Below are 23,520 nucleotides of genomic sequence, written 5' to 3'. Positions count from 1 at the left end.
AGACCTTGGGGCCTATTTATAAATGCAGACGAAACGGGACTGCTAGTGGGATGTCGTTGCCTAGGCCCGGGCGAATTAAGTCTGACCTTCGGCGAGGAGTCCCAGCCCAAACCGTTGTTTATGAGGGGGAAAATAAACAGACACCGAAGTAGAAACAGAAACAGCTAACTGGCACCTGGGAGAGCCGGAGCCCCAGTAATTTGTGGTTTCAATGCAGGCCGTTCTGCTGCTACGCTAACCCAATTATGCACCTAAGCTACTTCCCAGGTGAGCCATTGATTTCTACGCTGGGAACGTGGCCATTTCAGCCATACAAACCCTATACCCGGCCCGGCCAAATAGAATCTATGTCAGTGGTAAGCAGCAAGCTTTTTAGTGCTTTTCTGTACGTTCTTTCAGTGCAATCGGCGAAGAAAGTTTTCGAGTGCGTAGGAACTTGTTTCAGGGAAATCACTAGCTTAGATCTCTTGACATTAAACTTAATTGTGGCAGTGAAACTTTCGGTCAAACTGGCCCATGTAATAACTTTTTGTTTTGGCAAATATGCATATTATTATTGCTTTTGGGCTTTTGGGCTTTTCTTGTCTTCGCGCGGCCAGAAATATATTTTATTTAGGCCACGCGGTGAGCGCCAAGGCTTTCCGTTCGATTCAAATTATTTGGCAAGTGCGCGCACGCGTCGAACATTTCAAATGCTGTATTATATTGGTCCCGTTCCGACATGAAATTACCCAAACAAAAGTGAATAAGCCACCGAGCTGACTCAATTTGGCTTTGGGATGCACTGTCCATTTGTAAAATGACTTTGTGCGACCAAATAACCATTTTTATGATCGGAAAATCAATTAGGGTTTATAACATGCATAAATCGCCGCACTTGTATCGGGCCAAGGCACGCGCCACAAGCAATTAAAGCTCTTACAATCATTTACGATCTGAAACTGACAATGTTTACCCTTATCTACTTTATGCAAACCTTTTTATTGTAAAAGGATAAAAACGAATGTATGTACATACAGACCAGTAAATCTGGTATTGATGCGATAATCGCTTTAAAGATTTATAGATTAAAGCAATTTGCTTGCTTAACATGGAATCATGATCCAAGTTTTTCAATGACAACAATTTATATATATTTGGAAAGGCATTTATGTGGTTGTATTATGTGGTTGTAACAAAAAAGGTGTGAAATGCAGAGTTCTCTATAATGTTTAATTGTTGTTTATTTTTAAAGAAGCAACCCTTTATTTGAATGAACTCTGTCGTTATACCTGTCACTCATTCTTAGACATACGTTTGCAGCTCAGATCCCCGATCACGTAGGTGTCAAACACGACAGGTGACACTGTCAGATCTCGAAAGAGTTCCAGTAAATAACGAAAAACACCCAAGTAGAACGAGCAATAGTTTCAGCTAATGTATTTTATTTACGTGTAGCCACGATATTTATGCAACTCTTGCAGGCTTGTCAAGGCATTTGTTTGGATTCCGTTTCCGATTTCTATTTCCGAGTGCGGTTCAGCAGCGGTGGCCTTGGCCAAATTGCCACCCATGACCACGAATCCGATGCCGGCGCCCGCCTTGTAGCTCAGCTCATGGTAGCCAGCCTCATCGTAGTAGGAGTACTTGCCCATCACATTTCCCGCCTCATCGGTGTGCTGGGCATGCGACATCTGGTCGGTGCTGAAATCAAAGTTTCGGTGGCTTTGCAGCGGCTTCAGTTGATTGGTCGGTGCTACTTGATAGCCCCTACTCAGCAAGGAAGTTGCATCTGCCAGATTATCCTGTGCATTGTAGGAAATCCTGGGAAGTGGGCTGTGCCTTGTCCTCAAGGCCTGCTGCACAAAGTTCAATGGCCCAAAGGAATCCAGGGAAGATGCCCCAAAGCTGGGGGAAACGACACTCCTGTCCAATCTATCGCCATCCGTGTTGTAGGAGTACCCTTGTCCATTGAACTGCATATACACTTGCGCTCCTTGAGCACAGGAAACTGCCAGCAATGCAATCCCAAGCACCAGCATCTCGATTAAGTCTCGGAAACAACTAAACTCCGAGCATGCCAAGTCATGGGGTTATATGGAGATTCAAGGAAACCGCAGTGCGCACATTAACCTGCTTATACCCGCATCCACGGATATCAAATAACTGTTTGCCAGAGATACAGATACAGTTTGAGATACAGATACAGACAAAAAATGTATTCCGCTTTAAATACTGTTGTAGTTTCCATGTGGAGTCAACCCAGTTTCGGTTGCTCAACACTGATCACTTAGAGCTACGCACTACAAACTACATATCCAATGGGGGCCAGCAAGTGCTTAGTGCTCCCTTGAGGCATTCAGCTCGGCGATCTCATCCTGACGCAGTGCCTCCGACGGCGAGAGACCGATCCTCCCGCCCAAGGGTATGATGTCGATGTTCTGGACATGGGCACGCACACTTTGACCAGGCGGCAGACCCACATACCATTTACCCACGTTCTTGATGACGGTGGAGTCGCGGTGTCGCTGCACCCACTCCCGATCCCTGTCGATCTCCAGAATTCGGTGGTTGGCGGTGACCAGTGGGGGCAGTGAACTGCCCACATCGTCGTCGTTGAGGTGGTAATTGTCCCCGGGTCCGCTGATGGCACTAGTGCCCGATCCACCTGTGGGCGGCAGGTAGCCCAGGCCGGAGTCGCCTTCGCTGGAGGCTCCGGCTCCACCTCCTCCTCCTCGGCGACTGCCTCCCCCACCGGCAGCATCTCCCCTTCCTGGGCCCCTCTCAGAGGACGCACTTCCTCCACCACCGCCGCCAAATCGGTTTCTGTTTCGGGACCCACTTACATTGTTCCTCGTGGAGCCACCCGAACCTCCTCTCTGCGACCTATCTCCTCCGCCATCGTACCTAGTACTGCCCCGTTGGGGACTGCCCGCGGGGAACCCTCTCCGATCTTCCTTGCCATTAAAACTGGTGGATCCAGAGGAGCTGCTGCTTAGCCCAATGTCATCCCCGTGGTTATCAGCATGGGACCCCAGATCTTCATCAGCTCCACCTGCATCACCCTCTCCACGATTCCTATCTCTTGCCCCGTCAGCCGGCTTCAGGAAATCTTTGCCCCCGGGTCTGCTTGGAGTACGACCCCTTACCGCTCCACCCGCCCCTGAACTTGAACCTGAAGCTCCCACTGAACCACTTCCACTACCAGATCCACCTCCACCTCCACCTCCCTTGGGACCCAAGCCACCACCTGCACCCCTGCCGAAATCATTGGCCAGTCGGAAGTCCGGATCTGCCAGACGAAAATCAGCCACAGAGGGATTGATATGCGTTCCAGGACCAATCCGGTTTTGCACCACCCGGTAGCCAATTCCTGCTCCAGCTATATACTCCACGGTCCGCTGCACGCCCTTGTCGTCCAGAAAGGAGTAGGTTCCCCTCACCAGGCCATCGGGGGCTCGACTTTCCGCTCGTCGGTGATCCGAACCGGAGGCGATCAGCTTGTAACTCCCAGCCGGTCCTCTTTGCACTGACATCTTGCCACGCGCTTTGGGGTGGGACTTATACAGAGGACTGGAGTAAGCCACGACGGATGGGCTATCTGGCACTGCGTTGGAGATCTCGAATCCGGTTCCGGCTCCTGCTGCGTAGCGAACACTGTGCCGCTCGCCCACATCGTCCAAATAGGAGTACAGACCTAGAATTGAATTAGTTAATATACAGTAAATTATGAAGAACCAAAGATCTCACCCCTTATCCTATTTCCAGAATCATTCTCCTCGCTGCGCGACTGATCCGGAGTGCGGTAACTAAAGCTGTAGGATGGATCGTCGAAGGGATCGGCCAGCGGATCGTCTGGACTTCCACGCGGCAGAACCGGATACTGGGCCAGGTCCATTTTGCGATGGATTTTCGGTCCGTTCACGCGAAATCTATGTGGGAAATGGAGGGAGATTAATTAGCTGCCGACACAATGAGTGGGGATTGGGTAAACCCTTCCAGCGGAAGCGGACTCGCACTGCAATTTTGAATATAGATTCGATCTCAGTCCGACACGCCATTACTTCGATTACTACACATCTCGGGGAACGATCCCATTCAGAATCATCGCTATCGTTGAGCATCTGCCATCTACAATCCATTCCGTTTTTTGTTTTTTGTTCGGAACTTCAGGCCAGTCAATTTGTTAACAGCTTTTTGTTTCTGTTTCCCCCAATTTACCGGAGATTGCAAAAACAACAGTAGCCGAAGCGGTAATGGAAAAACGTTTAGGCAACGCCAGAAAAAGCAGTCCAATGTGTTAGAACGGCTCCAACTCCACGACGCCCCTCCCGTTTGCTTGGGTTTCGCTTCAGTGGCCGCCGCCTGCCGCCAACCGCTGATATATGAGCTCAGCTCTGACATCGAGGGGAGATAACTCACTTTGTGCTGCCACTTCCTCCGCCGCCCATACACTCAGGAAAATCTCCGACCTCAAGGAGGTTACCTTCCAGTCATATGTACGCTCGGAATTGGGAAAAAAGTCTTTATGTTTTGAGAAGAGTGCTTAATGTCTTTCTCTCTCTTGGGTCTCATTTGGAAATTTTCTTTAACTTCTTTTAGTTTTAATAAGTAGAGTTACAACTTTATTAGTAAGATAGTTCGAATAAATAAAGATGGTTTCTAAAAAGTTAATTTTGTATCACTCCATATTCCTTGTTAACTCTTTAGCTAGAATTATTTGTAAAAGAGTTTTCCATGAGATTTGCTCCACACCCATGCACCCAGAAGTATTGCCATTTTCGCCCAGTGCACCACCGCACTTTACTCACTCGGCTGCGCCACCGATTCTGTCTTCGATTACTCACCCACGTGGTCCGGCCGTGTAGACCGTCTCCTCGATCTGGCCGCTCGCCGGACTCCGCGAACCGTAGCGACCTCGCACCGTGTTGTCCGGAGTGCCCGAGGCGCTGTGATAGTAGCCGCCAATGTCATCATTTGCATGTCTTTTGGCCGATCGGTGGCAGCAGCAGCGGAGCCATTATCCATTATCCATTATCCATGCCGGGGAGCAGACATCGAAACAGAAGTAATTGCGTTGCCCCATGCGTGCGAAATGGAAGGGAAAGATGGTCGGAAGCGTGTTATTGTTGTGGTTGCAAAACGTTGGGGCGTTAAAGAGGTGCTAAAAATCTCAGATTTGCTCGGGTGTGGTGGTACGGTAGCTAACTTCTTTGACCGATTAGATGATTTGTTAGATTTATGACCCGTGGCTGCTAAAAGCACTGTAATTGAGTTGTTCTCTTTTAGAGGTTTTCTATTCCACCGAACTGCGGAGGTTGTAGGTATTTGGGAAAGGTTATGACTCTATTTCAAGACTAACTACATTTTAATTTACTGTGTTCTTATTTTAAAAGGCAAATCGACGACAACTTATGTTTTATTAAATAAATTATGCCACTGGGTTAGGTTTAGGTTAAAAATTGTAATTGATTTTCGGCAGCTAACATTTTTATATAAAAAAGGAAAAGGATTATTTATATTTCCTGCTAACCAAAAACACTTGATAGGTGGAATGATGGTTTTAAAGAACTCTATTATACAATTTATGTATTCCTTAAGTTTACCAAAAATGTTCATTGCTGATATCAGATTATAAAGTCATTTCTATCCGAATTGATCTTAGTAAGAAGTTTATAAACCATATTCTATTTTAAATGTAATTACAATACATGTTAACATGTACACCTGCATGTTACATTAGGTGTAGTGACCCAACTTCTGCCAAAATTTCCTTCTGACTTTTAAGCAATCCTGAAAGTATTGTACTTTTTTCCAAACAGAATACTAAATCGATTTTTTCAATTATAACGAGAACTAGTCATCAAATTGTTTGAGTCACTGGGTGTTGCCAGAATATGCATTTCATCTTTAATGCCACTATTTTTTCTGTGCTGATATCCTTTTAAAATGTTCACAATAATTTGTCACAAATCTATGTACCGAAACTGAAAAGATCCATCCTCGTTGATGGTATTGTACTCGACTTCGGCTCTCGCAGGATGCGCAAAGTATCCCAGAAGTGCGCAGAGAAGCAGGACGAAATTCACGTGCCGATGCAGATGCAGCATCATTCAAATCGCATTTGTTGTAATCCAATTCAGAGATGAAGCAAGTATCAAACGGGCATCCTGTTCCAGGCGCACAGTCTACACATAAGCTTCTATTCCCCCAACCGATCCGATTCAATTCGATGCGATCGTCTTCCAATCCGAGCTTGGATCCCGACTTAAACTCCGACTTGGCTGGCGATCTTCGAGAGGAGCTAGCGGCTAGAACAACGCGACGGCGACGACTGATGCGATCCAGCGTTAGACCTTCGTATTTAAATACGATTCTCAGGCGACTCAGCGAGCGGTTCGTGCGGCGTTTGGTGGTGCTGCTAGTGGAGCTAGTGGTGGTAGTGGTGGTGCTTGTCTCACCTGACCACCCACCGAAAAGAGCCGAAGCCACGAAGATGAAACAGCAGCATTTGTGTGCAAATTGCGTTACAAGAAAAGGCGGAAAGTGGGCGCGGGGCTCAGGTGAGAGAATTCGTTCTAATGATGGACACGCAAGTGTTGTTGCAGCTGCTGCTGCTGCTGTGTTTCTCCTATTTTATGGCTCCTTGTTCGCCAGTTTGGGGTGGTGGGGGGAAGGGGGTAAAACCCGCGGGAAATGGCCAGCGGAAAATGGAAAATCGTGCCTGTGTAGCTGTCTGTCAATTAGCTCACGTTGTTCTTGTTCCCCGAAGTTGCAACCTGGAGAGCTTCCTGTTGACAATCCATTCTTACCATTCTTATCCATTGCCTTACAATTCTCGAAACGCTGAACATTGAACTTCATCGCTGGGGCATCAGTTTTCAATTTTCCATTTTGCATTTTGCATTTTCCGTTAGCCGGAGCTTATTACAAATTCGATCCAGAGCGAGTCTGGGTCAGTGTCTTAGCTGCAATTTTTGGCCAGGTATGCAATTAAAGGCAATTACCCGTCGGCTGGAGGAGCCCAGAGAACTTTATGACAATTTCCGCCTAGGATCTTCGTCGGATCGTTCTTGGATCTTGGTCATTTTAATGAGGCATAATTAGCGTGGCGACGCTGGCCACTTCCAAGAACAGTTATTGGCCATTGTTCTGGGTTCTAGACGGGGGGATGTGTTGGAATGGCGTTGGGGATATGTCAGGCCCTCTGATTAGACCGCCCCGGCCCGCTTGGCTGGCTTTGATTCTGGTTATAGTTTATAGTTCTGGCTAGCCCATATCCACGTCCACTACCGCCTTTGATAATCTTTATAGCCGTTGTTTTTTGGCCATATGCAAATTGCTCGGAAGGCGGAAGAGTTCACCAATTGGTTAATTGTGCGCTCAATCGGAGCGAGTGCGTTCCGAGCATAAGCGATGTGTAATCACAGTGCAAAACCGCAGAGACAATGGAACGAAACCTAATGCGATCGGAGAGCCATGGAGCTATATCATAGTCATGATATGTGGCCGCTGCCAATGACCATGTTCATAGGCATGTAGTCGAGCTTAAAGGACAAGTTTCTAACGGACTGCACGCATGGGAACTGTGCAACCAGTTGTGGCAGTTGCAGTTGCACTTGGAGTGTTGCAGTTTGCCATTGAACCACATACCCATAGAGCAAATCTCAGAAAAAAAAAGAAAGAAACACCTAAACTGGAAATTCATAAGTGGCCTGTGTGGGCCATCCTGCCCGGCTGGCTGGAAAAAGTGAAAATGCTTTCGATTTCATCGCGTCCATTTCTTCGGGGGACATTCATTTGACAGCGGCCCAGGCGATCGGATCGGCGTGGAGACTCCAATTAATCGCAGCCATGAGGATTACACAACTGTTATACATCTCGGGCATGGTTATCGCATCGATCGAGGCTGTGGAATATCTAATTCGCTTCGAGACGAAAAAGGCCAAGTGCTTGAATCCACCCAGAACGGCCAGAAAAGTGGAGTCCGTCATAAGGGAGTGCCAGGATGAGGTCCGCAACAAGTTGGTTAACGGTGAGCCTTCACATTAGTTAAGCCATATCGAGTACTCTACGGATTTAGTCCCCATATAGAGGCCTATGAGATTCTCAAGGAGCAGGTGGCTCACAATCAGCCGCCCATCGATCCAAACGATGACTCCATCGACTTCATCTGGCCTTCTGTGCCTGCGGGCTCATCCGTGGATCATCCGCCCAACACCAGCCACTACGAGTATATAGTCTACGATGAACCCGAGCCCCAACGCCATGTGGCCAGACTGATGAGGAATATCCGACGCCTGGATGCGGCCAGTTCGGGCATATATCATCCCACTTTGGTGCCGCTGGAAGACAAACGCATTGCGGGGGTAAGTAGGGTTGAGTCAGGGAATCTTCTGCGAGACTTGTAGATCGCTTTTCTTCTCGTGTTAATGAAATGCATGAGCCAAGCTCAATTAAGTTCAATGGCAGCCCAAGAAACAATTGGCTAAACCCCCACTTTAGCTCAGCCAGCTAAACCTAAAGTCAGGGTTTTTACACAATCGAAAGAAAAGCAAATGCATTTTCAGTTGCATTCAAAATCACACGCCTCCGTCCGTCGGAGATTTTTCGCACACCTCCCAGCAATGCTGAATTTGATGGCTGAAAAGCGCACTTTATGGCGGCACTTAATACACATTAGCTGGCTTTATGCATCAGCAAATTGAATGTACAGATAGAAGTAGCTACGCAGTGAGAAATATACGAGTGGATTTACGAGTTCCTCAGTTTTGATCAAAACTAATAATTGTTCAGAGAAAAATATTAAAAAAGGATCAAATAATAAACAAATTTAGTCTAGGACTGATTTCAAAGCCATTTAAAGGGGTTTTCCCAGGGTAGAAATGGAAAATACCAAATGGTAATGATTCTTCTAAAACTATGACAAAAGGAATTGGTGTCAATATTTCAGCAGGCGAGACAATTAAACCTGTAGTTAGTTTTAAGCTTTAGTTTTTACAGTGTATTCCATTGTATATTTAAAACAGGCTTAAAATGAGTCTTTATCCAAAGGTTGAGAATAAATTTTTCCTACGACATCTATGTACTTTCAGTGCCTGCTGCACTGCGTCTATGCCAAAAATAACGCCATCGATCAGAAGGGCTGGCCCACCTTGGACGGCCTGGTCCAGTTCTACTCCGAAGGAGTGCACGAGCACGGATTCTTCATGGCCACCTTGCGGTCCGTGAATCTCTGCCTGCGGTCAATGACCGCCCGCTACGGAGTTAATCGCAAGGAGCTGCCCAAGAAAGGTGAAAGCTGCGATCTGGCGTTCGATGTCTTCGACTGTATTTCGGACCAAATTACCGGCTACTGTCTGGATCAGTACAGCAGATATTAGTTGGTTACTCTGTCTAGTGTGCGTAGCAATTAAATGTTTAGTGCAAGTTGAATTCCAGTTTTTGTGTCATGTGGGGACCATTGCTGTGGAAAACAATGTAGGCGGATTCAAACATTATTGGACATTTCTAAAGACATGTTTTCTTTAAGTATTATTCGCTTTTCTTTTGGCAATTTTCTCTTTTTTTTCTTTCAAAACTTCCCTCGATCTTAAAAATGAAAAGTAGTCAACCAGAAGACAATCCTATCGGAATTTTATTTTTATTAACAAGCTATTGGAATTCGTTTTTAAATGCTTTATACCTTATATACTATTGGTTCGAGAAGCTAGTGAATAAAATCGCAATCCCCATTTGAATAGATTAACGGAAATATTTTACGTTCTTGACATTTTACTTACACACATTACGCCTATGCCACAGTGGCGCCATCTGCAGTCGCATGGGTAAATGCTCTGTATGTTAGTGTTACCGCTCACCAACGCTGTAAAAATTATCGATATCAGGCACGACACGATTCAGTATCGATTTGTTTGACAGTCCAGGCCTTACGCTAGCAATAACAGTCCCATCACTAACGCAAAAGTTTTCGGCTGTAAAAACGTAAATATTTCAGCTTTAAGCAAGTTTAGTTTAGAAATAAGTAAATCAAGTGCGTTATTTTGCAATAAGCGTGCGGGGTCTTGGTTAACTTAGTGCCAGTACTGGCGTCACCGAAAAACCCGAATTTTGGCGTGCTTTTCTCTTGTCCCACTCTCGAGCCCGCTACTGCATCATGTGGAATTCCTGGAATTACCATCATCGTTTCAGCGATCAATAAGCCACTGCCGCGTGTTCCCCTTTCTAAAAAGTGCATTTATCAGGCGTATAATTGGTATTTTCCAACGTATTTCCACCATTTCAGTTCAAGGACTGTTCTTATATAATTGAAAAGTGCAGGTGGGCGGCTCGTCGGCGGAAAAGCGCTTGCGCCGGCCGCCCCAAAAGAAAAGTGAAATTTCGCAATGCAAAACAAGCAGCGACGTCACATGTGATTTTGTAAAATTAACTTGCCGCACTGATGACGCAATTGACCGAGTGCCGCGTGTGCTTTTTTCCCCACCGCCAAATGAATCATCAATCAAAAGCAATAGCAATACCAAGCAGCAAAGAAAGCGCGCGGCCGCATTGTCTGGGGCAGCCCAACTAGTTTTTTCTGCAGACGGATGTGGATCATCGGCCACAACCCATCATAAGTCAGCTGCAGTGCCCCAGATCGGGAATAGTAATAGTAATAGTATAGTATAGTATAGTACCACGGAACCTCTTCATCCCCTTACGCACCATGCTCCTCAATTACCTCATGCCCTTGGTCAGCTCATCTTCTTCTTCTTCGTCTTTAGGGGGGCTCGTCAATGGAATGCAGTTGCAAGCTGGTTTCTGAAACCGCTTAGCAAGGTGCAAAACCCAACTGATTGCGTCTCTCTTTCCTTTTGATACCCTTTCATAGGGTATCGTGACAATTTAATGGTTTCCGCCAACTTTGTTACTAGGTTACGAGTTATAATTCGATTGTCTACTTACTATTTCCGTAGTTTTACCGCATATAAATTAAGGTCTTCTCTTTTTGTATAATTTTCCAGTTCTATTAACAAGGGACAAGCTTGCAAAGAAAGCTAGAAGTATTGTTAAACTGGATAATATATCATTCTTTTTAAATAACTAAGGGTATTTAATGATCGGTGACCCTAAAGTGTTCATTAATTTCGCACTCGCATCGAGGTAAATGGTTAACTTAATGTGTCTGGTGTGTGAACTTGAAACTTTATTGATTAGCGGAAAGGTAATCGATACACGCACATATTCACTTGCTCGCTTGGCATGACCTATTAGGTGCACAGTAAAAAATATTCTAAAAAATAATTAATATAATATTTTGGATAATACATTTTCGCATTTATTCTTTTCAAATTGTATACCAAATTAAAAATTGAATCATTTAAAGAGCGCTTATATTGCTTTTTTGTTGCCTTTGGTGTTATGTGATAAACAAGCTGTATGAGTGTATTTTGAATATTATTATTTTCTATGCATACCATACCGCTTTCTCTCGGATTCATATACTCTTCTCGTTTTGGGCTGTGTGGGCGGCATTCTTTCAAACCATCAGCCGGCTGACGATCGGACTTTGGGATTGTTGTAAACAAATTTGGGCTATAAATACGCAAGACATGGGCAAAAGCAAGGGGGCGAGGCGGTTAGATAAGCGGAGGAAGTGCGGTCAATGTATAGATATATAGCTATGTACCTGACTGTTATCAGGTCCACCGATCGGCGACCAAACCCCCTTTTGCCAGAAGATAAAGATACAACGCCGAGTTGTCATGTGGCCGCTTTGTGTGTTTTTATCACACACTCTGTGTTTTCCTTCCCAGTTTTCAGCCAGCTCGGCGGTTCGTGAAGAGCAAATTCGATTTCTAAATTTTATATTTCACTCTCGAAGGCGGCCGCTGTTGTATTTTCGCTTCAGTCGACGCGCAGCACTCAGCACGAACAAACGTTTGCCGCGTATCTGCGAGATACGGATACGAGTACGACGAGTACATATATTCGGTTGGTTTTTGGAGCAATCGCACGCAGTATATGCGTATATATTATACGGTGTCTTGATTCCACCGCGGTGCAGTGTATATACAGTCGGAATTAGACCTTCCACCGACTAGAATCTCAATGGATTTTTCCAGTCATGCCTCGAGTTGTGGAACTGCAAGCTCATCGGTCGGACTATTTCACACTAATTAGCTCCATCTGGGCGTTCTAATAATTCAGCTGCTCTCACGCGAGTCACCGTTTTTTATTTTTTGCACTTATGTAATGTGTTTTCGTAACATCTGCGGCGACGTCGAGCAGAATATAATTGCAGGGAAAGCAGTATGTGAAAAGCGGCAGCACGAAACAAGCAAACAGATAAATGACACTGAAAGAAACTGTCGGGCCGCTAAATTGAATTATCTATTGTGGGGCGGGCGGACAATGTAACTGTAATTGTAGCTATGACCGAATCGAATCGAACAACCCGAGTGATGCACTTTCAAATACTCAGCTTCGACCACTCCAAACCGGTTAGCCGTTCCAATTGTTTTCTTTCCTTCATTTTTTCCCTCCCATGTCTGGGGGCCAGCGTTTTGTAATCATTTCATTTTGATCGTCTGGTCAGCATGCGTTCGTCGATAAGACATGTGACCTGGCCACGCCTTCCTTGCCCCATAAGTTCCCATTCCCATTCCAAATTTCATTCAATTTGTACATATTTTTTGCACGACTGGCTTTAGATAGGGATTCAATTACGACATCCGCACGCGCTGGCCTATCGCTAATATTTTGATTAATAACTTGACAAATTCTGGAAGTGCTGGCGTGGCATGATTGGGACTAGAGGCCGGTTACGCGCCCTCTTATCACTGAATTGCGTCTCGAGGGTTCTGCGTTTAGTCATGGACCGCAGGAATTTATTACTGCGACCCAGGGACATTCACTCTTGACGCTTCTGTCTTATCTGGGCAAACTCGTTTTGGCCCAAAACCCCAGGTGAATGCTCACTGTGATTCGGAGATGGCAAACAAACAGTCAGGGCAAATATTCGCAACTGATTAAAAGTTGGGAAACGAACAAACTGCGCAAAAAGCAGCTGGCTCTCCCTAAGGGTATATTCCTATATAAAAACCCCCCATTTCACCATTATATTTGGGGGCCAAAGTATCTCCGCCATTTCTTGGCTGATTATCAAAAAAACGAGCGACGGCCTGGCAAAACCAGCCCACGTTAGTTTGACGTCATCGGCGGAATCAGCAGGCGAACGGCATCACGTGTGCTTTTTTCCAACAAGCGATCCCCCGCTCTCAACGGTCTAGTCTGGCTTTAGACGTATGTAAATTCCGCCGCTATCCACCCATTGTGAACTTGTTTCGTGAGGGAATTTCATAACTCGCTCACTGGCCTGGCAACAAGTTCGGAGCATTCGGTTGATCGGTGACACAGTTAAAACCCAGAACATGACCATGACGTAAAAACTTCAAAGCTATCTTATCGCGTTTACAGCAGCCGAGGGTCAGGAGTTGGGTGTTTAGGGGGTGGCACTATCTCTTACGTGGCTTGTTTGTCAACAAAGCCGCCATCGATTAATCAGTTGCAAGTGATACAATAGTTGGCTGATAAGATCCCCACTAAGATTGTCTCTTGCCCATTTCTTTCAGTTATATTTTGTAAAGCTACAAAATGCATAGAGCCCACACAGCCTTCAGCCTGGCCTTGTCGCCGATGGCGCACAAGAACTTCGCCACATGGCTGCTCAAGAGCAGCAGCAGTCAGCAGGTGAGTTTGACCAATATGGAGAACATTAAAGAAGGCCCCACTAATGAACCCTTAATCTTTGCCAGATGGCCAAGGTGACTGCAGCGGCCGCCGTGCGCACCTACAACTCCGCGGCTGCCGAACCTTTTGCCAACGGCAGCACCGCCTCCTACGTGGAGGAGATGTACAACGCCTGGCTGCGGGATCCCACTTCCGTGCACACCGTAAGTATCCCCATTAAACAGGGTTTTCTTTCTGCGAGCTTTAAGATTCGACTCCTGCTCTGAGTCGTTGTGAAACCAGTTCCTTGTGTTTATTTCTGAAGCGGAAGTGTTTAATTCTCCTTCTGAAAATCACTTAAATAAGTTGCAGGCTGATACTAAGGAAAACGAACCACCCTGAAATTAAAAATCTTATAAAAGCTACATAAAATACTGGTCTTCCTGAAATAAGGCCTCGATTAGCAATACTTTTTAACTTGTTTCCAGTTTAAGCTGTGCATATTTTCGATATCAAAATAAATATTCGGATTATGGTTTCAAATATTGCCACAACATATATACTGCTGACTGTTTGCAGACAAAAACTAATTGATTCATCATCCTTTTAGTCCTGGGATGCGTACTTCCGCAGCAACAGCTACGTTAGCCCGCCCAACTTGGCGCCCGTGCAGGCCAACACTCTGCCGCTGACCGCCTTCAACTTTGGAGGAGCCGTCGCCGGCGCTGCGCCCGACTCCAAGACCATTGACGACCATCTGGCCGTCCAGGCCATCATCAGGAGCTACCAGGTATGTCGGCTCGTGCTGGCTCCCTTCATTGGCTTCCAGCCGAACGGTGGAGATTGCAGCCACAGTTGGCGCTTTTTGTTTCGTTCTCCTAGGTTCAGTTAATGTTTATGTTTAGATTATGATCAGTAGAGTTGCCTTTGCCCCCCTTATGTGTGTTCACTTTTGCCCAGACCAATCATTCCGAATCCAGTATTCATGGTAGACTAGAAGATACTTCCTTGACTTCCCCACGCCATCCATATCCATAGAGTTAGATACTCACTCCTTCATGAGTAGTTTGGTTTTCTGTTCGATCACTTCCATTCCGGTTCACCAAGTAGTTACATATTGAGGGGATTCGTCACATTTGATTGCACCATTCCTCATTAGCGAATAAGATTAAGAAATACCAAAATTATTTGCGGTTTCCAAGGGTATTCTAATTTTACTGCCAGATTAGGAGTTACTTTTAGTTTGCACATAATATACATTTTTGGCAAAGTTAAGCCTGTTGATTTGTGTTGTAGAGCTGGTTTCCATCGTTTGAGTTACTAAAGCCACACGATAACTACTTAGCGTACCCATTTAACTAAATATACCTAAGCCCTTTGATCTACCCTGTACCCCTTTTACATATAATCAACCTATCTGTCTACGATATGTATGTACCATATAGTCACGAGGTCATTTGGCATCTGATCTGGATCCGCTTGGAATTTTGACTCGCGAAAAAACCGTCTGCAAGGATGGGCTAGCACGTCGTGCTAACGAAGATGTGCTCAGGCAGCACTCTGGGTTTTTGTTTGGTAAATTCTTTTACAGAACTGTTTCATTTAACCCCCAGTCGCACTACTATCCAAAACCTGTTGCACATTCCTGCTACTACCCACTCGCCTAGTAACTAAGTTAAACACTCAAACTTACGCAATTGGTTTTGAAAATAACTCGTGCTTACCATTTAACAGCCGAAGAAGGTTAAATGAAATTCGGAGTTGATGAGGAAGGGACACATAACCCTTTGTAGGATTAAGTTAGCGAGTTCCGTTCAGTTCTAGGTTTTTAATATTTCCTGTAAGTAACCTTGGTGTTTGGCGTTCTCGAAGTTCGTATCTTTCCGTTAAGGTTTATTCTTAAGCATCCTGTCGACTCTATATCTCTCAGCACCCCAGTTCCATATCTCTCTGTTCTGTTCCTGCACTGTGACTTCTCGATTAACCCACGAAATTCGAACACATTGCCATCTGTCAATCATTGTCTACTGATCCTGTCGAAGCTTTTAGTGTTCGCTTTAATTTGTGTTTGTGCGTTGAGCACTTGTATCTTATTTTGTTCAAGCCATATCTATTCTATAATTTTAATTGATTATTTTCTTTTCCTTTACTTTTATATAACTGCTTCCTAACCTAAATGTAAACCAATCGAAAAACACAAACTGCAATCGAAACTCAAACCAAAAACCAAAACCGCCAATCGTTTCGAACAATGTTTTAAAAAAAATTCAAAATTCTCTATCTTTGTATTATGTGTGTGTTTTGAAAACCTAAACAAATCGAAACCGAACCAAATCCAATCCGAAAACATTGTTATTACTACCACCACCAAAACCACCACAACTACCAACCAAACACCTAATACTGACACGTTAGATTCGAGGACATAATATTGCTCACCTCGACCCACTCGAAATTAATACACCAGAATTGCCTGGCAACTCCTCGACGAAATCCATTTACGCTAATTTCAGTTTTGGTAAGTAAATCCGGCGGTGGTCGTAACACCTGGCTATTAGCCCAAAATATAACCTGTTTCAGTTCTTAACCCTTGATTTGTAAATACTTTAAAAAACCAAATACATATTGTGTTAGTGACGATCTCTGTCTTTCACCCGCACACACGATCCCCGGCATCAAAAATCGATTATCAAACCCAACCAACCACACAAATGTATCCAATGATATATAGAACCAAGTAAATATGCGCTATATATTGCCAGTGAATTTGTGTTACATTGTTTGCCAATTTCTGCTTTTAATTATTATAATTTTGATGTCGTGCTGATATATATAAATATTGTATACCTCACCAATTCGATTATGTCATAAATAGATTGCATGATTGTTTTGCATTTCTCAAGCGACATGAAGGGAAATCGATTGATAAGCCCCCTTTAGTCTGATTTCAACTGAAATGCTTATGATTATGAGCCCATCAACAGCAAATTTAAGTTATCACCGATAGTGTCTAATGCATGTAAAAAAAAAATGTCCGAATGAGGAACCCGTGAACCGCCCAGCTGAGCATGAGCATCCGAACCCAATATAAACTTTGTACTGTGTACAAAAACACCTCCGAATAGAAGCAACAAAAATCATTACACTCCGAATTTCAAACCAACATCTGCCGCCTACAATTTACTAATCCCACACCATGACACAATCACTCAGAACCCCTTACTAAAGTTTAAACCCATTGTTCCCCATGCGCAAAAAAATATAAACAGGTGAGCAGGACATGGATCGCCAGTTCAAGCTTCCCAGCACTACCTTCATCGGAGGCGATGAGGCCTCGTTGCCCCTAAAGTGAGTACACCCACCAAAGTTAATAGATGACCCAATTAATTTTTTACATCCCTTCTATTAGGGAAATCCTGAACCGCCTGGAGAACGTCTACTGTAACAAGATTGGCGTGGAGTTCATGTTCATTAACTCTCTGGAGCAATGCAACTGGATCCGCAAGCGTTTCGAGACCCCCGGCGTCCTGAACTTCTCGCCCGAGGAGAAGCGTCTAATCTTGGCCCGTTTGACCCGTGCCACCGGCTTTGAGGCTTTCCTGGCTAAGAAGTACTCTTCTGAGAAGCGTTTCGGTCTGGAGGGTTGCGAGATCATGATCCCAGCCCTGAAGGAGATCATCGATGTGTCAACGGAGTTGGGAGTGGAGTCGGTCATCATGGGCATGCCCCATCGTGGACGCCTCAACACCCTGGCCAATGTGTGCCGCAAGCCCTTGAACCAGATCTTCACCCAGTTTGCTGGTCTGGAGGCGGCTGATGATGTAAGTAAACAAAAATATAACCTTAAAGGAGATATTTAATGTCCTTTCCTTCTAGGGTTCTGGTGATGTCAAGTACCATTTGGGTACATACATCGAGCGATTGAACCGCGTTACAAACAAGAACATCCGCCTGGCCGTCGTGGCCAACCCGTCCCATCTGGAGGCTGTGGACCCTGTGGTGCAGGGCAAGACCCGTGCCGAGCAGTTCTACCGTGGCGACCAGGAGGGCAAGAAGGTTATGTCCATTCTGATTCACGGTGATGCCGCCTTCTGCGGACAGGGCGTCGTCTACGAAACTATGCATCTTTCGGACCTGCCCGACTACACCACACACGGCACTATCCACGTGGTGGCCAACAACCAGATCGGCTTCACCACCGATCCCCGTTTCTCGAGGTCCTCCCCCTACTGTACGGATGTGGCTCGTGTGGTCAATGCTCCTATTTTCCACGTGAACGCTGACGATCCAGAGGCCGTGATGCATGTTTGCAAGGTGGCTGCTGAGTGGCGTGCTACTTTCCACAAGGATTGTGTTATTGACTTGGTCGGATACCGCCGCAATGGACACAACGAGATCGACGAACCCATGTTCACGCAACCCCTGATGTACCAAAAGATCCGCAAGCACAAGAACTGTCTGGACCTGTATGCCGACAAGCTGATCGCCGAGGGCACTGTTACCGGCGAGGAGGTCAAGTCGGTGGCTGCTAAGTACGAAAACATTTGCGAGGAGGCTTTCGCTCTGGCCAAGACCGAGACCCACGTCAAGTACAAGGACTGGCTCGACTCGCCCTGGTCCGGCTTCTTCGAGGGCAAGGACCCCCTGAAGGTGGCGCCCACTGGAGTCAAGGAGGAGACCCTCATCCACATCGGCAACCGATTCTCGTCGCCGCCTCCAAACGCAGCTGAATTCGTGATTCACAAGTAAGATCGCAAAAAGATACTTTTACTTCAAATACTAATTTACCGATTTCTTCCCAAGGGGTCTATTGCGAGTGTTGGCCGCTCGCAAGACAATGGTAGACGAAAAGGTCGCCGATTGGGCTTTGGGTGAGGCCATGGCCTTCGGCTCTCTGCTAAAGGAGGGAATTCACGTGCGCCTTTCGGGACAGGATGTCGAGCGCGGCACCTTCTCCCACCGTCACCATGTGTTGCACCACCAGCTGGTCGACAAGGCCACCTACAACTCGCTGCAGCACATGTACCCAGACCAGGCGCCCTACTCCGTCTCCAACAGCTCTCTGTCGGAGTACGCAGTGCTTGGTTTCGAGCACGGTTACTCGATGACCAACCCCAATGCCCTGGTTCTGTGGGAAGCTCAGTTCGGCGACTTCAGCAACACCGCCCAGTCGATCATCGATCAGTTCATCTCCAGCGGTCAGTCAAAATGGGTGCGCCAATCGGGTCTGGTGATGCTCCTGCCCCACGGCATGGAAGGCATGGGCCCCGAGCACTCCTCGTGCCGCGTGGAGCGCTTCCTGCAAATGAGCAGCGACGATCCCGACTACTTCCCCCCAGAGTCCGATGAGTTCGGAGTGCGTCAGCTGCACGATATCAACTGGATCGTTGCAAACTGCACGACGCCCGCCAACTACTACCACATCCTGCGCCGACAGATCGCATTGCCTTTCCGCAAGCCCCTGATCCTGTGCACGCCCAAATCGCTGCTGCGTCACCCAGAGGCTAAGAGTCCTTTCAGCGAAATGAGCGAGGGTAGCGAGTTCCAGCGCATCATCCCCGACAACGGTCCCGCCGGCCAGAACGCCAGCAATGTGAAGAAGGTTGTCTTCTGCTCGGGCCGCGTCTACTACGATCTGACTAAGACGCGTAAGGAAAAGCAGCTGGAGAGCGACATCGCCATCGTGCGTGTCGAGCAGGTGAGTCCACATGTAAATAATTATGTTGTTCCATCTGCTAACGTATTTTGTATGATCAGATCTCCCCCTTCCCCTTCGATCTGGTCAAGGAGCAGGCCAATCTGTACAAGAACGCCGAACTCGTGTGGGCCCAGGAGGAGCACAAGAACCAGGGCAGCTGGACCTATGTGCAACCTCGTTTCCTCACCGCCTTGAACCACAGCCGCGACGTCAGGTAGGTGACAGGGCTATATCTAAGCGGTCAGCAACTATCCACCCACCTGAACAGGAGCACTCCGACCACGTCCTCACACCCCGATTTTTCTCTCTGGCTCAGATTCTTCTCTAGTCTCAGTTTATCTTTGTCTCTTTCATGAAGTGCACTATATTCATCGTGCACTGTTCTTCTTATCTTTGATTCTCTAAACATTTTTCTCTCTTTTGCTTTTGTTTCACTACTTTTGCATTAAATGAAGATTTAATTTGACTTTTTCATTTTTCATCGCAATCGGTATCATTTTAAATGCTCCAGCCGTATGATAATTACTTTCAATCGAACTAATAATAATAATAATAAAGCTTAAATTAAATGCATTTGATATAAGTAATAATTCTTAAAGTTTACGAAATGTCTTCAACCTTTTTTCCGACAACCAGACACCTTAATTTACTATCTTTATTGATAAGAAAGTATCATACGGCCATGGCGAATTAAAATTTTATTCGAGCTTCCTCTCACCCCTCACATGCCTCCTAGCTGCTGTATTTATCACGCTCCCACTTTATATATCTATCTATCTACCTATCTTATTAGCTAGTGATAGTCACAAAAAGTGATAAAACACCATACACACAAAACTCAAACACTAATTGAACGGATATACGATTCTGATTTCTATTTTCGTTTGAATGAGCATGTCCGGCACAGCAAAAGAATATATCATTGTCACCACACAGTTCAAAAATCAACATATGGAATTTTTATCGCCGAAATTCTCTAAGCGAGTCCATCAGCAAATTGGCTTCATCCATCCGATATTTCATCCTATCCATTATTACTGTGCATGGCTTTTTATTTATGATTTAGTTTAAATACTTGAGTTACTTTTCTTTACTTTTCGAATCTTGTGAAAGACAAGCAAACCAATTGTGTTATTTTGAATCTCCCAAATTCCCACCCCAAAATCCACTCGTTGTGTAAATATGTACGTGTATTGGCAACATCTGAAGAAAAAATTGACAAAATTCAACAAATTCGAAACTACCCAAGAAACGAAAAAGCAACCAAAAACAAATCCTTTCTCTCTTTCTCTCTCTCTGTGTATGTGTTATTGTTACAGCCAAAGCGATGAACAATCCTCCTCCACCAATACTACCACTACTACTGATCATACTAATCATGAATCCGACACCGATTCCGATTCAAAATCTAAACCGTGGCTGAGTCGCATGTTCGCCGCCCCGAACTCGAACGGCGGCGATCCTAAGGATCCGGCGCAAACCCTTGGCGGCGACTTCAATGCCGCCAAGCACTTTGATTTAAAGAATGTACGACACGATTTCAATAGGCCCGCGGGCATCGCGGCCGCTCCGGGCGCCCGCATAGCGAAAACCGGACGCAAAATTAGGTGAGAGGGCAAGCTCAGCTCCGCTACGATACGCGCGGTCAATGAACTGTATCTACAATTAATCTAATCAACTACCAACTACTATCTGCAATTTAACTATCCTACCAAACGGAAATTAACTCTCAGTTCCGTTAACTCTTCATTTGTCTCCTCGTTTCCCTTTTATCAGTTTCCTCGATTGCGTTTCTGATTTCTGTTGTTTGGCATGATTGTTCCATGATCCAGCGCCTCATGGTACCCCGGTTTAAACGAAATCAACACACCAAACCCTACTACTACTACTACTACTACTCTTAACTCCAACTCAACAATCTAATCCTCTAATCCTGAAGCACTGTTTTTCTTTTCAGTTCTGAGTTTTTGTTTGTTTGCACCTCCCGCGTTTCGAAAGTTTTGCATTTGCTTTTGATAAGTTTGCCCTGCCCCATTTTGCTGTTTTGCCAGTCCAGTCGTTATCGTAAAAAACCACAGTTAACCCCGACATCTGTACTGCTCCAATCTAACCCGAGTTGCTCTGTAATCTGTATTCGAATTCGTTTGTTTGTACGACGTGCTGTCTATATATCACAATCAAGTTAAAAACTACCACAGCTACCTTGAAAAGAAAGCTTTCAGCGCTTATAGGCAGACATCTCATACTGATACCATCCTAATCTAGGCAGTTTGCTGATCAACGAAGCTTGAGAATTGAGGATAAAAATCGAAATGATTCTGCATTGCAGAATCCATTGGGGTCCATTTCAATGTTTGGGTTCGGTGTGGTTTCCCTAAATTTCACTCTCGACTTAAGATCTCTATACATTTTAATCTTAATATTTAACACCCTGCGCTTGCTTAACCGTCATTTCATTGAACATTTGCCATAACTGTGCTAAAACCAATCAAAGAAACTAGACTAAAGTTTAGTGCACGTGTCTAATCGAATAAGCAAATTGAATACCGAATGTTGTGCCAACTCACCGCTCGACACCTCAAGTATCCCCACTAATCCAAACTATTTTCCCAATCCACAGCTACGTCGGACGCGCCTGCGGAGCTTCCACCGCCACCGGATCCAAGGCCCAGCACATCCGTGAGCTGAACGCGCTGCTCAACGACGCGATTTCGACCTAAGGAGCTGTGGTCTCAAAGGAGATGAGATTGAGATGGAGATGGAGACGATGAATATTAATTACGATTATATTTTGTATTGAAACGTATGCAGACTCTTTGATACGATTTTTTGCTGACGAAATTGTTAAGAGCATTGTGTGAAAGTAATGAAATGTTAAATATTAGTTTAGTGAAATTACAAGAGCAAACGGCAACCAAGTAACAAATAACACGAAATGTTAAGTGTTTAGTAAAGAATCAAACAAACAAAAAACTACAACTCACAGCAAGTTTTTGATGGAAACTAAAGAGCCAAGATCTAGTTAATAGCCAACTAACCTATGCGCATACATTTGAAGCGATGAGAACTCGCATAGGAGGATCACAATACTTTCGGAATGAATAAAACCCGTTATAATCTTATTTCTTATTTCCTATGTTTAATATTTATTTTATTGTATTATATATAACTAAACTATCTCAAGCTTTGCGATGTTTTGACACCTTTTATCGGTCGCAGGCCAAGAAATCATTAGTGTTTTTGATTGCCTAAGTTACACATTTTTGTTTAAATAAATGAACAAGTATAATACTTAACAATGACAAACCAACAGAGCTGTGCTTTAGTTCATCACCGATCAAGGAGGCACTATCAGGGATATAGATCGCGTTTTTTATACTCCCCAGTAATTTGAACTGGAATGCTTTGAATCCGACTCTCAACAACTTGCGTTTGGAACTAAGTAAGGCGTTTTACATTTTTTTGGAAACCCTTTATGGAGCGCATCTAAATGCAGTTAAAATGCTTGTTTTTGATCCTCGGACGGAGTCCAAGAAGGACCCTCTAAAAATATTTACAAAACAAAATATATACATATATTTAAAACTAATATTGCACTTGTCTCGCACCAATATAAGATATTGAACTGTAGAGTGATAAAGCTAAACTTTTCCAAGAAAAACAAAATGAACGTAACTATTTTATAAAAACAAAGAACTTTAAGAGAGAGTATGTGTGTGCGACATTGTCGAATATTTATCTTCATCTCTAAACTTTAGTGTTACTACAACAAAGTATAAATCACAAATTTGCACCAAGTAAGTAAGTAGAATGTTAAAATCAAATATTACACGAGGCAAAGAGTTTTCAAGAGCCCAGATAAGAAAAGAGTATTGCAAATAATGTAAAATGGGGGAATAACACGATACAAAAAGGAAATATACAATTTACTTTTAAATGCATGGTACATCGCGTGTTTTACTTAATATAAAAAGGGGAAAACCTTTCAGCTTCTAGACCCAAAAACCAGTTCCTGCTTTTATTTTCTTCTCTTTTTGGCAGGCTTTCAGTAACTAGATTTTCTACAGGAAGTTGAGTTGCAAGACTGGCCGTTGAGCATTTTCCATTTTCACTGCTCCATCATTCTATGCGTA

At 44.8% G+C, this 23,520-nt stretch overlaps 4 protein-coding genes across 9 annotated transcripts; 2 read left to right on the top strand and 2 right to left on the bottom strand.

Moving 5' to 3' along the window:
* Positions 1-1,393: 1,393 nt before the first annotated feature.
* LOC122617912 lies at positions 1,394-2,024 on the bottom strand. Its single transcript, XM_043793958.1, has one exon. The coding sequence runs from the start codon at positions 2,019-2,021 to the stop codon at positions 1,428-1,430; it is 594 nt and encodes a 197-aa protein (XP_043649893.1). The 5' UTR covers positions 2,022-2,024; the 3' UTR covers positions 1,394-1,427.
* Positions 2,025-2,207: 183 nt separating this feature from the next.
* On the bottom strand, positions 2,208-9,832 carry LOC122617834 (keratin, type I cytoskeletal 10). Of its 2 annotated transcripts, none has more exons than XM_043793847.1 (4): positions 9,762-9,832; positions 4,827-4,964; positions 3,730-3,911; positions 2,208-3,676 (listed from the first exon to the last, which is right to left on the bottom strand). In XM_043793847.1, exons 3-4 carry the CDS (start codon positions 3,875-3,877, stop codon positions 2,319-2,321), a joined length of 1,506 nt encoding a protein of 501 aa, XP_043649782.1. In that variant the 5' UTR covers positions 3,878-3,911; positions 4,827-4,964; positions 9,762-9,832; the 3' UTR covers positions 2,208-2,318. The 2 variants fall into 2 exon arrangements, with proteins under 2 accessions (XP_043649782.1, XP_043649781.1); XM_043793846.1 differs by lacking the exon at positions 9,762-9,832 and adding an exon at positions 5,962-6,253.
* Positions 7,834-9,424, top strand: LOC122617835 (general odorant-binding protein 70). The gene is made up of 3 exons (XM_043793848.1): positions 7,834-8,014; positions 8,074-8,348; positions 9,075-9,424. Exons 1-3 carry the CDS (start codon positions 7,834-7,836, stop codon positions 9,360-9,362), a joined length of 744 nt encoding a protein of 247 aa, XP_043649783.1. The 3' UTR covers positions 9,363-9,424.
* Positions 9,833-9,943: 111 nt separating the features above from the next.
* Positions 9,944-22,697, top strand: LOC122617833 (2-oxoglutarate dehydrogenase, mitochondrial). Of its 5 annotated transcripts, none has more exons than XM_043793841.1 (12): positions 9,944-9,963; positions 13,593-13,710; positions 13,776-13,913; positions 14,300-14,479; positions 15,135-15,264; positions 16,959-17,037; positions 17,099-17,510; positions 17,566-18,434; positions 18,493-19,387; positions 19,447-19,601; positions 20,707-20,994; positions 22,008-22,697. In XM_043793841.1, the coding sequence occupies exons 2-12, from the start codon at positions 13,615-13,617 to the stop codon at positions 22,105-22,107; spliced, it is 3,342 nt and encodes a 1,113-aa protein (XP_043649776.1). In that variant the 5' UTR covers positions 9,944-9,963; positions 13,593-13,614; the 3' UTR covers positions 22,108-22,697. The 5 variants fall into 5 exon arrangements, with proteins under 5 accessions (XP_043649776.1, XP_043649780.1, XP_043649779.1 ...); XM_043793840.1 differs by lacking the exon at positions 9,944-9,963 and adding an exon at positions 11,824-11,952; XM_043793843.1 differs by lacking the exons at positions 9,944-9,963; positions 15,135-15,264 and adding exons at positions 11,826-11,952; positions 16,105-16,207.
* Positions 22,698-23,520: the final 823 nt, after the last annotated feature.

This window comes from Drosophila teissieri, chromosome 3L (genome assembly GCF_016746235.2).
Source record: "Drosophila teissieri strain GT53w chromosome 3L, Prin_Dtei_1.1, whole genome shotgun sequence".
Lineage (NCBI taxonomy): Eukaryota > Metazoa > Arthropoda > Insecta > Diptera > Drosophilidae > Drosophila > Drosophila teissieri.
The sequence above is the reverse complement of the archived record's forward strand: the minus strand, read 5'-3'. Positions and strand labels throughout refer to the sequence as shown.